General features: G+C 43.2%; 1 protein-coding gene across 3 annotated transcripts in view; it reads right to left on the bottom strand.

The window, feature by feature from the left end:
* The window catches only part of ABTB3 (ankyrin repeat and BTB domain containing 3), a 270,752-nt gene that overhangs the window by 27,043 nt on the left and 229,527 nt on the right, over window positions 1-14,182 (bottom strand). For 2 of the 3 annotated variants that reach the window (XM_054988430.1, XM_054988429.1), the window contains exons 6-9: window positions 11,697-11,786; window positions 3,418-3,519; window positions 1,052-1,145; window positions 808-943 (exon numbers count right to left, since the gene is read on the bottom strand). In XM_054988430.1, the coding sequence (XP_054844405.1) occupies window positions 808-943; window positions 1,052-1,145; window positions 3,418-3,519; window positions 11,697-11,786 (422 nt within the window). The remainder of the gene's footprint in view (window positions 1-807; window positions 944-1,051; window positions 1,146-3,417; window positions 3,520-11,696; window positions 11,787-14,182) is intronic. The other variant, XM_054988431.1, reaches the window with a different exon arrangement.

Here is a 14,182-nt window from a genome sequence, read left to right as displayed (position 1 = left end):
TTCAGCTGCTTTCCCCAAAGTTGAAAGGTCTTGCATTCAGTTGGAGTTCTGCCTGTTCTTTAAGACTGAATCCTGCAGAGCTCCTTGAAATCATTCCTGGATCTCATTGTCCATTCCTAATGTTTGGCTCTATTGACAAGCTACTTAACTGTAAATTGGAGGCATGTTTGAGATTCTTCTGTTCTGCAAAAGCCTAGAGTCCATAACCCACTGTGCCTTTGCCAATGGGAAGTACCCCAGGTTTCCACTCCTCCTCCAAGCCTAATATTATGATGCTAGGAGTTGCTGCTTTGAAATTTAAGGAGGAAACCTGGTTCAGGAGCATGTATGAATTATGAGATCATGAGCAATGTCTTCACTTTTATTTACAGAAGATAGATAGATGGAATATGCATTCTGCCTTCAGCAGACGTTTTATTAAAAGAACATAAGAACACTGCTGGAACAGACTCCAGATCCATCTAGTCCAGTACATTTGCCCAGGAGTGACTAGTCAGATAGTTTGGGGAGATTACAAGTTGGAAATAAAAATCACTGCTGCTGCTTGCCCACAGGCTTTTGTGGATATGTTGTTGCTGAACATGACAGTTCCATTCACTATCTTAGTTAATAACTGTTGATGATCTTATTCTCCATGAATCTGTGTAACCCTTTATCTAATGCTTGTTTTAAAGCCTTTTTTTTTTTGCGGTACAAGGTCAACTCTGTAGATACTTTTGTACCTGAGGATTTGTTCATACATTTTGCATTGCTTAACCCCATTGCAGTAGAACTGATCCTACAACCCACTTAGTTAGTGCTGTTTACCTGTGTCCATGGGCAGCGGCTTGGCTGAAGGAGTTCATATCACCTTGAGGAGTCATGGAAATTCCATTCCGATACATGGTTCCAATCATAGGGTCAGCACCTCGTTCCAAAAGCAAGCTAACCAGCTCAAAATTACCTGTAGAACAATCACAATTAGGGCAGTTTTTTTTAAAAAAACTATGCTTTTGGCTTCCTTAAATCACATTTTCTTAGCAAAGGAATACGTCTGTATGAAAATCCTTACCAGCAGCTGCTGCAAGTTGCAAAGGAGTTTCAGAATAGTTTTCATCTCCTTGTTCCAAAGAACCTTCTACTTTGGCTCCTGCATCCAGCAACAGCTATAAAGGAAATGTGCTATTTAGGGATGCTGATCTGGTTGTTTATACCTCACTTTTCCTTTTAGCTCAAGGCAGCTTACCATTCCAAGAGTAAAAACATATAAAATAAAAAACCCATAAACTCCCCAAGAAAATGTCTGCAGCTCAGCCCCATTAAAGCCTTCACAAATAAAATGGCCTTGCAGTGTCTCCTAAAAACTTCTGATGACCATGATGCTCTCAGCTTCTCAGGGAGCTTGTTCCATGTGGTGGGAGCTGCTGTATAAAAGAATAGTGGGCCAAGCAGGCCACCTCAAATGAACAAGAGGAATGTGGCAACCAGAAGGCTGTGGTTGGTGTACAAGGACTTATGGGGAGAGACAGTCCTTCAGATATGCATGTCCTAAACCTTGAAGGGCTTTAAAGGTAATAACCAGCACCGTGAATTCAACTTGGAAACAAACTGGCAGCTCATGAATCTGTTTTATAATAGGAGAGATGTGTTCCCGTCAGCTAGTTTCTGACAACAGTTGGTCTGCCGCATTCTCAACCAATCATAGTTTCCAGGCTGTCTTCAGGCAGCCCAATGTAGAGTTTAAATCCAAAATGACATTATCAGTTGGCTTGAAGTTTGATTCAGCTAGTCTCCAATGGACCTCCTTATGGCCCTTCTGCTGATTTTTCTTGGCACAGGAGGCTCTTACACAGCACCCATGAGACAACTGCCCCTTCTGAGGTTTACCGGGAATGGTGCCTCTCTAATTCCTCCTTTTACCACGCGGCCTCCTATTTGACTTGCATGATGAATGGAGTTATGTGTGAAAAGCATTAACGTGATTACTTATAGGGTAGCATGGAAGTATCAAGAAGACTTCAAAAAGTGATTGACAGTTCACATGCTCTATTGCCTGTAAGGGAGTCATCAGTGAAGCATTGGCATCACAGGCACAAACTGTAACTCAAGCACTGTCGTGAGCAATCCCAAAGTGGGCTGACCAGTGATGTGCTGAGTTACAGTCTGAGCAGTGATGGAGTGATCAGATAGCAACTTCACCTTGGGCACATAGAATCCAGGCTTGTAAAAAGCTCCAATGTAAAGTAAGAGCCAATTCCCATTTTACTTTCCCATTTTACTTTGCAACAGAAACCTCTGTTTCCAAGTTTGCTGCAGAAGAATCCAGTTGTTTAAACTTATGTGGGCCTTGCCCAATTCAGAGCATCACTGGTGCTATCCACAGGACAACAAAATAGGTGAACAGGCCTTCAGTGGGACATGACTTCTCTGCACACTTAAATCCCAGGGATTTCATTGAACAATTGAGCAGAACAGTGTGTTATAAAAGAAAGACAGGGTTCCAGCACTTTGTTACCTTCTTTAATACTAACACTGGAGATACATGCAGAGGTAATCGGTAGTTGGGGAGGGGGGCTTAACTCTTTCTCCACCTGCTGACTTCCCACTGCAAATGGCACCCCAAGAGAGTTTTATTTTTTCTTTGTGAGGCTGGAACCATGTGTTAGTCGAAAAGATCTGATTCTGCCTTCAAATATTCTTTGTCTTTTTTGGATTCAGTTGTTGATACACCACAGTGAAAGAGCCACCTTTTTGCTTGTCTATTTGCCAGTGCCAGGAGACTGGCATGCTCTTCTCTCATTTAGGCTTATAAACAGGTCATTGTCGTAACAGATCAAGTTATATTTCAAGGAAAAATCAAACGTATGGGTTCACATAGTTTACTGTTTAGAAACCACTTTTAGAAACTAGTTTAAAACTGCTTCAGTCAACTAGTTCATTAAGCAGTAGGCCAATCAATTTCACTGGACAACCCTAAATTCTAGCATTTTCAGAGAAAAATGTCTTTCTGTTCATTCACTGGACTCATACAGCATTATTCATCCCTGCTTTTTATGGCACAAGTGAAGGTATTTAGTTTTGTCTTTTTGCTGTAGAACACAAGAAAATAGATGAGGAGAAAAGAGTTAACATTATTTTCACTGATATTAGGAAAAAGTTACAAACAAACAGAGACATAAAAGACACGGCCAAGAAGAAACAGAGAGAGTTGATCGGACTTTACTGGTGTGACTTCATTGTAAAATTACCCTATTTAAGTTTCATATTGGCTTAACTGTAGATATATATAATAGCAGTATTATATATAAACATAGCAAACCAAGAAAAAGCAAAGAGTAACCAATATGAGAATGCTGCCAATTATGGGTTGGAGTGCCAATTCAAACCTAAAGATGACAAATAAAACATGGGATGGAGCAAAGGGAAATACAGCAATACCTGAACTACAGGAATATGTCCATGCAACACAGCAAATGTCAGAGCTGTCCAATGGCGGGTCTCGGGGTGGACGGATGGATATTTATGAGGAGTACTGACAACCTATAAACAGATAAAGTAATTTTTTTATATAAATGGCTCTCAAGTAAAGCTCTATGTAATAAAAAACAAACGTGCTAAAATGCCAGGCACACAGATTTACAGAAAAGCCAAGCAAGCATGCAAAAGACACTGTAGAGAGTGATCAGCTCTGCAGTTTTCTTCTTTTTGCTAGACAAAACTTGACAAAAACATGGGTTGGATACTGCAGAGGAATTCCCCTGGCATGAAGAGCCCTCCTCTGACATGAGAGACCCAGAAGGACTTCTTGCATTGGGGAAGGCTCTTGGTTCCAGAGGAAAGCATTACTGCTTAATAGATGTGTTCTGTGGGATCCAACTTATATTCTCTTACCACTCTTCAACACCTTTCAACAAAGAGGCCTGTGCCAGTTATTCTTTCTAACCCACTGGTTAATAGCATCAGTTTAAGCTACTAGCTACAGTTGAAGGTAGTTTTCAGACTGTGCTCTAGAGAACTCTGGCCTTCCTTGAAAGTTTATCCAGAGTTCTTTAATGACAGATCAGAAACAGAAGGCAAGCTCCCACAAAAAACAGCTCACCCAACTCCGCTTACCTTCCCCTTGCAACCTACAGTAGAAAGAGAGCAGCACTAAGTGTATTCTGGGGAGCCCTTTCAGTTCGCATGAAGCAAGGGTGAGGCCCAACAGCACACTGCAGGAAGTGAGTGTGCACATAGAACATGCCCCAGAATTATTTGCAACATGCAACCGTTCTATGGCTAACATGCACAACTTCTTCAGTAGAGCAGCCAGTGCTGAAAAATTCCCCTGAAGATAGTTTCGGGGCCATCTTCTGGCCTGTAGAGTTCAAATGTCATGATCTGCCCTAAAATTCCTTAATCCATAACATGTTTTTTTAAGAAATTATTTCAGCAGATGTGTACTAGGTTACAGTTGACTCCCCCCATTCATGTACATGTTTATTATGCAACTTCTCTGAGCAGTTCAAGAGAGTTTACATCATTCTCCTCGCCTCCATTTAAACTTAACCACCCTGTAAGTAAAGCTGCAAGAGACTGACTGGCCTAAGACCACTTGGTAAGTTTCATGGCAGCATAGAGATTTGAACCGGCATCTTCAAGATCCTAGTCCAGTCCCCTAACTGCTACAACATGCTGGCTACATCAACTCCTCATCAGAATGTCTTGCCCTAGCTAAATCCTGAGAATAGCTCTGTAGGTGAGTAGCTCATTTCTCAACTTGCCAGAACAGCTGTCAACCCATTTATGCAATTGTTTGAGATATAATAAAGATGCTCATGAATTGGGCACGTGGGATATTACTTTTGGCATGGCAGTGTTTTATTGTTAATTTGTCTTAGTTTCTAATTATGCAATTATATTTTCTATAAGCTGCCTTGAGCATTCTTTGAATGGAAAGGCAGCCTAGAAATTCTCTAAACATAAATAAATACAAATCTCAGTTGCTATTCTGAGCGCTCCCATGCTGAGTCGAATTTGAAATTAAAGGAAGTAAAAAAGGCGAGCATAATATTAGAAACATAGTTTTGTATTTACAGCTCTCATTTCAGTTCAAAACCATGCATGATGTCAGGGCTTGCCGCCGCTGCCGCTGGGCGTGGCACTGGGCGGTCTGCTCCTGACGTCACAGGGGGGCCAGGGATTCTGCAGGACCCTGCTCTGTGGAAGGAGGGGCGGTATACCTCACCCAGACTCCCTCTCAGTCCACTCGCTGGCCTGCTCAACCTGGCCTGCTTACCCTCTGCGTCCTCCTTCATCTCCTCCTTCCAGAACTCTCCTCCAAACCTCCACCCTTGCATCTTACTGCTCTCACTCCACATCATCACTCCTCACTCACACCCACCACCACAGGGCTCTTCCCAGCCAGCTTTTATAGGGCTTCCTTCTACTGCCCCACCCCTCTTCCAGCCTGGCCTTGGGCTGCACCAAGCAGTTGCAGCTGGGGTAGCTGATCTGGCCCCACTGACCAGCACCAGCTGTGCCTTGTTCTCTGGCTGCCCAGCCTCCCTGCCTTGGCTGATTGCTGAAGGCATGTCCAGCTGCAGTCCCCTGGCTAGCAGCCCAGCCTCCCTGGCAGAGCTGATGGCTGAAGGTGGGTCCAGCTGCGGCTCCTTGGCTGGTTGCCCAGGGCTTCCTGCAGAGTGCCTCCAATAGCCCCACCTGGAGTGGCTTGGCTTTTGGCAACTCCTGGGCCAGGCTACTATTTTCTAGCTGGGGCATGGCTTTGGGTTGTTGGGGCTGCTGCTGCTTCTCCTCCTCAGGTAAGGTCTTTGGGTGGGTGACTGCTGGGCTCCCAATCCCTCTGCCCTTGCCCCCTTCCGCCTTGCCTAGCCCCCTTTCCCTCCCTAGGGGAGTGGGACTCGCTGGCCTCTCTCTGTCTCCCCCTGCCTCCTGAGGCCCTGGGCTTTTGCCCCTTGCCCCTGGCACCGGCAGGTTCTGGCTCCATTTGCCTGTGGGAGGGGTTGACCTGCTGTCCCCCAGCTGCCCCCTCTGCCTGCCAGTCAGACCGGTTGACCTGCTGTCAGCTGGCTGACCAGTTGACCTGCTGTCTGCTGGCTGCCCCCTCTGTTTGCCCGTCAGCCCGGCTGACCCGCTGTTCCCTCCTACCAAGTCTGGGGGCTGGGACCCAGACCCCGGACACATGAGAGAATGAGATATGCATTCCATGTGTCCAACAGAGAGACAATGTCAAAAGCAGAAGTAAATTTTTTCACTGCACTCTTGCCTATTACAGATCCCCCCCCTAAAAATCACAGGAAAACCTGTGTGCAAAATCTAAACACTTTATCTGCTTCATCAGATAAAGTAGGTTCTGTCCTACAACTATTAATACCACAATAAAAACTTTAGGGCTGCATCCTATGATTGTACAAATGGAAGAGCTTGCATATCTTTCTCCATCTTCTCCTTCCCCCAGTAGCCCACTGTGAGCCCTAAAAAGAGATTGCTGAGAATCACAGGACCCCCCCCCTCAAGACAAAAAGCAACCAGGAGCAGAAGAAGCTGCAGTGGAGAGGGAATCAGGTGAAAGCTCCCCCACCCTTGTGTTAATCCCCCACCCTTGTGTTAACAGAAAGTTTGTTTCACTACACTTCCTTTGCTAACAGAAGACCAACGTGGGGATAATATTACCCAGTTCCCCCTCCTCACCACAGCCCCTTGCCTATAGTGGCTTTTGATCCACAAAGATCCCACAAGCCTCAGCAATACCCTCTGGGGGCTGCTGTGGGAAGGGAAGGCGAGGAAGATCCACCTCCATAAATGCCTCCCACTCACACAACCATAGGATCCAGCCCTTCATCTTTAAGTAACAAAAGACTCTTGGTTGTTTTGCAGCAATAGAGGAATGCTGGTATATACCTCTGAAAAGTCAGGTGAAGTCTTCTGGGGAACCTAAGAGCCAAGACTGCATGTTATACTGAAGATATGTGACATACCTGCTTGGGGGAGACTGAATATGAGTGCTGAAACAGCAATAGGGAATGGAGGAGTTAACCATTCTCTTTTGGGCTGATTTCCTGATCTAAATCACAAGCAAATCATGAACTCCGCTTAGCCTCAAGGACAGGGGTGGGGGTGGAATGGGATACAGTGCCTGATAAGACAGCCATGGAGTGTACTGGGTTAGGCAGTTCTAGGACAGCAAGACTGAAGCACTAGACTGTACAAAGGAACAATTAAGTACCACAGTTCTAGTCTATCAACTAACTCACCCCATCCTTTTGATGACAGTTTCTACAGTTACCTCAAGACTCACTAGTTTCCCCCCAAATTTCCCTTTTTTAAAAAAAGGATAATGGTATGTGCTTAGACAATTTGTTGTTGTTTTTTTAAAATACAGGCTCTTGGCAGCCTGAAAGAGATAATCTGTTTGCTTCCCAACAGCAAAGACTCCTGTCACACATGGTGGGAAAGGCTCTGAGATTGCTAATATGTGACAGCTGTTTTGTACTCTGCCAAACTATCACACGATAATCCGATTTATTGGTCACACAAATCAACTGTAAGGAAAATTTCAAACTTGATTCTTTAAAAAGATTTTTTTGCATTGTCTACACCTATACTTGAATGCTAAAAGCCACAACAAAGCAAGAAAATACAGTCTATTTTTAAAGAGCTTCCCACGTCCTATCCCACACTGAGAGCATTCTCAGCGGAGCATTCCAGAGAAGGCTTCAATGGAATTCAATGGCAGTAGTTGGATGGGAGTCCTCCAAGGAAGACCAGGACTGCAGAGGCAAGTAATGGCAAACCACCTCTGTTAGTCTCTTGCCATGAAAAAACCACCAGGGGTCGTACTGTACATTTTCTATAAATCTTGCCAAATTAACTTAAGACAAACTACCATCTCTCTGAAGATAATGAAAGCAAAACAGATAAGTGAATCAGACTTAACATAATCTTAACACAATCAAATAATTTGTTTAGGTATTTATATTCTGTTTTTCTCCCCAATGGGGAACCAAAATGGCTTACAAGTTACAACACTAGTCTCCCCTCCTGCTTTCTATCCTTATAACAACAACCTCGTGAGACAGTTTACACTGAAAGAGAATGGGCCCACGGTCACCTAGTGAGCTTCCATGGCAGAGTAGTGATTTGAACATGTCCTAGTCCAACACTGTAATTACTACACCATCCTGGCTCAATTATTATGATTATTGTCAGGGACAATGTACTGTTTTGATATATTGATGGTTAAGTTGAAGGCACCACCAGACACAAGAGAATTTTCTTAAAAGAGGCAGCGGGATGGTGGCAGTTTGGATCAGGTGCTTGGACAGAGTAGGTCATTTGGTGCCATTTCCTGGACAGAAATCAGTTACCACAAGGACATATTAGGCCAGCCAGGGAAAGAAACCAGGCTTTTTTCTTCCTCATGAGGACTAACAGCTGCATGGGAGAAAACAACACATGTTCACGGGGGAGTTGTTACACTCCTCTTGCCACAGTGTCACAGCCACAATTCAAATTCTTCCACCACATGGTTGCTTTGGAAACCCAAACTTGTCCAGTATAATAAATAAGTATAATTGTTAGCAGAGTTGCATAGTATGCAGAGAAGAGTGTGTCTGTGAGCCCAAGGGGCAGACTGTGTTCATAGACAAAAAAAACCAAAAACTAACACTCAGAGCCTTGGTTAAGCTTTAGAAAAGAAACTCCATTCAGGATAGGAAAGGAAAGAGATAGGATTCTTTCTAGCCTAAAGATGCCAGTGGATGGCAGGTCCTGCATCCATAGTGTCTAGATGGAGAAGAGGAACAAGAGGAAGATGTTGTGCAAGGAAGAAGTCCCTGTGAATACAATCTGCACTTCGCATCAGGGTAGTTGAAAGCAAGGATGCACAGATCCCTAACCTATCTCTGTATCTCTTAGACTGCCCCCCTCTGCCTATATTAAATTAAAAATGCCAATATTAAATTCCATTAAGGAAGATCTTTCAACTCAAGATTTCCTTAGAAAACAAAATGTTAAGGTTTTAACAATATGCCATTGTTGCCACTGATCAGGGAAGGCAGAGAACAGCCAGGTACTCATGGACACAACGCACGAAGATGACTTATTCTGAGTCAGGCCATTGGTCAAGGTCAGTATTGTCTACTGTGAAAGGAAGCGACTCTCCAAGGTCTCAAAGATAGGTCTTTCATATCACCTGCTGCATGATCCTTTTAAATTAAACCTGCAGACAGGGAAGTTGCCCTACCAATCCCCCTCCAGATGAGGGCTCCACATCTTCTACCTACCAACTGTCATCCATGAGGCTGATGAGGAAAGAGTGGCAGCAGCCAGGCCTCTATTTATAATGTGTACAGGAGATGGCTAGGCTAGAACTCTTCCTCCTGATATCTAGTTTTCTACATGGAAAGATTTTTTTAATGGAGGAACATTAAATTATGTAAGCCTGACTCTGAATTGTGAAGTAGTACCACCTAAACATAGGTTTATCACCAGAGGAAGCACCAAACTGATATGGCAGTTCTATGTCTTTTGGTCTTCAAAAGCAACTCTGAAGGGCTCAATATGTCTTTGGTTCTTTCCTGTGCCATTTTTATAATCAGAAATGTGTCCCGGGCTGCTTTAAGCCCTGGTAGGGAAAAGAGACAGGCAGAACAGAGGGTACCCGTCTATTTTTCCAATTGGAACTCCAAGCAATCTGGAGGGCTGCTCCTGATTTGGAAAACAGAATAGGAAGAAACACTCCTTTTCTGTAGCACTGAGACTCCAGTCCAGATCATCCCTTCCACACACACACAATACAGCTACTTTTGATGGCTAAAGTACACATCTGGAGAAAAGGGGTTGTGACAGATATATAAAATTATGCATGATGTGGAGAAAGAACTTGGCATGACTCTCAAAAAAACAGAAATCAGGGATTCCCTAAGAAGCTAATGGGCAGTATATTCAGGATAGACAAAATAATGTAATTCTTCACAGAACACAACTTCGAGGGAACCACTGCCATAGAATGCAGTGATGACCATTAGGTTTGATAGATTCAAAAGGGAAATTAGGCAAATTAATTGACTATGGTGGCTAAATGAAACTTCATGTCCTCAGGCAATATACCTCACTAGACATGGGCACAAATTGAAATACAAATCAAATTTCATGACGAATCAGGCCGATTTGTGTTTCACGAAACATGTTTCGTGGGGCTACGGTTTTCACAAAATTCACGACTTATGGGGCCGATTCATTCGATTCGTGAATGATTCGTGATGCCAGACAGGCTGGTGCTGATCCATTGACTCCCTAGGCAACATAGGCCTGGAATGTCTGCAGACTTTTTGTTACCATTGGAAACCCCAATCTTAGCCCACATAACCTTGATAGGCAGCTCTCCCTGCCAACTGGAGAGCTTCCATTCTGCCCTACACAGCAAGAAGCAGGGGGGTTAATCCCCTAGTCAACTGAGGAGATGGGTCTTCTGTAGCTATGAGAACACCAATCTCATCCCTTCAAACCCTGTTAGGCAGGTCTGTCTGCCAACCAGAGACCTCCTGTTCTGCTCTATGTGAGCATTTCTTATATTAGGCACAGCTCTCTGCCTCATGTTTTTCAGTTCCAGTAGACAGAGGGAGAGGGAGGACCTGTTGCTGGGATTTGGAGTGAGAGAATGGATTGGGAGCTTTTGGATGGATTTGCTGCTTTAAAAGAGACTATTGGCCTTGTTGGGAAGGTCGTTGGGTGAGGGTGCCTTCTTTCCTTCACCCCACCCAACCCCAGGGCATTGCCTGGCTCTGGGGCCTAGCTTGATTGAGACCTACCTTCTTTTCTTTAATTTTCTTTGCTTATATTCTTATTTAGAGCATTTGTTCTTGCTGGTTTGTTGGGTGAGGGTGGGTGGAGGAGAGCCTCCTGAAGTCTTCCTGCGAATTTGGCATCTCTGGGTATGAAGGGGGCCACTGAAGTGCCCTGGGTTCTGACGAATCACGAAACTAATGAATTGTTTCGCGAAACAGGACATTCTCATGAAAGTTTGTGATTCGTGGAATGTGACAAAACACGAAACGCTTGTTTCGTTTTTTCCCATTTCTTGCCCTTCTCTATACCTCACTGTCAGTAGCTTGTGAGCAGTAATTGGGCGAAGGCTTTGGCCTCTGCACCCCTGCTGTGAACATTCCACAGTATGTGGTTGACCACTGTGGGAATCATGATCCATCTTCTTAGGAGTCCTTAGGAGTTCCAGTTGCAGTATAATCTCATACTATGTAATCCACTTTGAGTCTCAATGAGAAAGACGGATTATAAATGACATAAATAAATAAAATATATCAGAGACATGGTATATTTTGACTCTGAGATTAGGCCTTTGATGGGGTTGTCAGTTGACCACTGTCTCCCATCTCAGGGAGCTTGGACCCCCCCTAAAGGGATGCTGCCTCTCACCCATCCAATCATACACTGCAGAGAAAGGAAAGTGGCATCTGCGCTTCAGATTCGGGTCTCCTGAATATATGTAGGAAAGAAGGAGAGAAGAAATGATGCTTAATCCTGAACTGACACTGGGAATGATTTTTTTTTAAATAGTCCTATTGAGTACATTTTTTCTCAATACAAGTTGAACATTCCAGTTTCAGACAGTAGCATCCTTAATACTGGGGTTCTTGAAGGCTTCTGCAACATATTTCTAAAATATGTAAATATACGTGTAACCATAACAACGGTCTCACCTCAGCATTTAGATCAGCTCCTGCATCCAGTAGCATCTGGACCATGGCCTCATCTCCCCTCACACAAGCGTACATCAGTGGAGTCATGCCCTGTGTGAATATCAATTTCAGAACACTGGTACATTTACAATGGAATGGTTGTATTCAAAGGAAGTTCCCTAAGCATATCATCTTAAGGGGAAACATGGCATGCATGCCTAATAGAAAACAAACCCCTTTTTCAGATCTATCTTAAACATATTGATGTTAGAAGTAAAGTCTTATTCATTTCAACATGACTTTCAATCATATTTAGGATTGCAGCCATAAGCTTTAAAAGCTTTAAAATCTGATATGTTTTAATGCATGTAGCTAAAACATTGTGCAAGAGTGCATTGCCCGCTTCACAGCAATAATACCACTGCAATATTAACATGTCACCACACTTCATATGATGGTACTGACAAAGCTTTTGGGTATAGCTATTCTAAGTACATGAGCACAGCTGTATGTCCAGCTGCTTGAAACTCAAAATGCACAGTTTGTATTGGCATGGTTTGAAACACTAGAATTGCACATGGGGACAGGCACGCAAACAGCTTGCCATGCACACTGGCCTCTGAGAAGTGCTTTTTGCATATGGCGCGTGTCATTTCTTGGACATATGAAGTGGGCCTGAGGGTTGAACTGCAAATCATTCATAGTTCTTTCTTTGGCCTTTATGCATTGTCAGTTAAAAAAACCCTAGACATTACATTCTTCTCATTAATTTGGGCTGGATTAAATTGCCTACTTTAGCTAAGGATCTTGTTTCTATGGTGGACATATAGTTAAAACATTACATGTGATGTGTGCATTCTGCACAGATGTTCACAGAGCCTCAGATAACAGAAGGAGAGCAATTTAGTCATATACAAGTAGGCATCTATGCAGAGCATCCATGTCAGGAGCCAGATGGGGGCAGCGCAAGGCCACATTCCCAAATGTGGAGGGCTCAGGCAAGAGGCTAGTTCCAGCAGCGTAGTCAAAGTCCAGTCAAAGGTCAAAAACACAGAGTCCACAAGCCAGTAGCAGCCTGGTCCAAGGGTCAGTCCAAAAAGCAAGGTCCAAAGGTCTGTTACCAGCAAGTTCACGGGCTAGACAAAGGCACAGTCAAGGGCTTTCCGGCAAGTTCAAGGGCTAGACAAAGGCACAGGGCACAGTCCCAAAGTCACAGGAAACAAGGCAGGGTCCAATGCATGAGTCAACTTGTTGCTTCCACATCTTACGGTCTTTCTTGGGTTTTAAAGCTTGGTACCAGAGGGCTGGGCTTGCAGCCAGCTCCTTGGGAGTGATCCTGTGGCTGCTCCTCATCGCTATCAGCCAGCAGCTGGTTTTGGGCCAGGGGGGTTGTGCTTCGCCGTCTCTCTCTCTTTTTTAAAATTTTTTTTATTGGATTAGAAATCACTATAATATCCATTACAATCAATTTCCTTTAAATATTCCAGTTCTAACCCCCTCCCTTTCCCCCCCCTTTTGTTGACTTCCAACAGTTTTCCAACCCCTTATCTGTTTTTCCCCCTACTCATTTCAAACTTATTTTATTCTATTAAACATATACTTTCACTCTCTTCTAAGCTTCTCTATTATAACACAGTGCTATCTCTATTCCCTTTCCCACTTAACTTATCAACTAAATATTACATTCCTGGCATATATTCTTTAATAATAACAATCATTTGTCTAATTTTGTACTCTATATTCTATCTTATTCATTCTTGTCTCATCAATATGGGACAAACAATTTGTCCCTTATTCTACATAACTTTAAGTACTTCTATAAGCATTACATACATTCACGATAAGTCAATCAATTTAACTTGTACTCTATATGTTGCTCTTTACTTCCTTCTGTCTTATATTCATTCTATTTTAGTTATATAATTTCTCCATTATACAATTATCTGCCAGGAATAAAATTAGTTAGTTTCTATCCTTATAATTCTTATAATAACACCTCTATTACTTAATACTATATATAGTAGTCAAATAAAATATTTGCTTAGAATTTCTCATTTAACTCTCCTCCCCTCGGTAAAGTCACTTCCCTCTTCTTTTGCTGTATTTCAGTAATTTTCAAACTGCCACAGTTCTCCTCCCACCTCCCATTTTTTCACCAAATATTGCTTCAACTTTTCCCAATCCATGTTGAACTGTCCTGGATCAAGGTCTCTTAGTTTCCTTGTCATTTTGTCCATTTCCGCCATGTACAGCAATTTATAAATCCAGTCCTCGATAGTTGGCACTTCTTGTACTTTCCACTTTTGCGCATACAAAAGTCTAGCCGCTGCTGTCATGTAAAATAACAATGTCCTGTATTGTGCTGGAATATCCTCCATTCCCAAGTTCAGTAGCAGGAGTTCTGGGTTCTTATTAACTTAAAATTGTAAAATCTCACTTATCACTCTTATTATTTCCCCCCAGTACTGCCTAGCTACCTCACAGGTCCACCACATGTGATACAAAGA

This window comes from Eublepharis macularius, chromosome 9, assembly GCF_028583425.1.
Source record: "Eublepharis macularius isolate TG4126 chromosome 9, MPM_Emac_v1.0, whole genome shotgun sequence".
NCBI classification, from domain to species: Eukaryota; Metazoa; Chordata; class Lepidosauria; order Squamata; family Eublepharidae; genus Eublepharis; species Eublepharis macularius.
The sequence above is the reverse complement of the archived record's forward strand: the minus strand, read 5'-3'. Positions and strand labels throughout refer to the sequence as shown.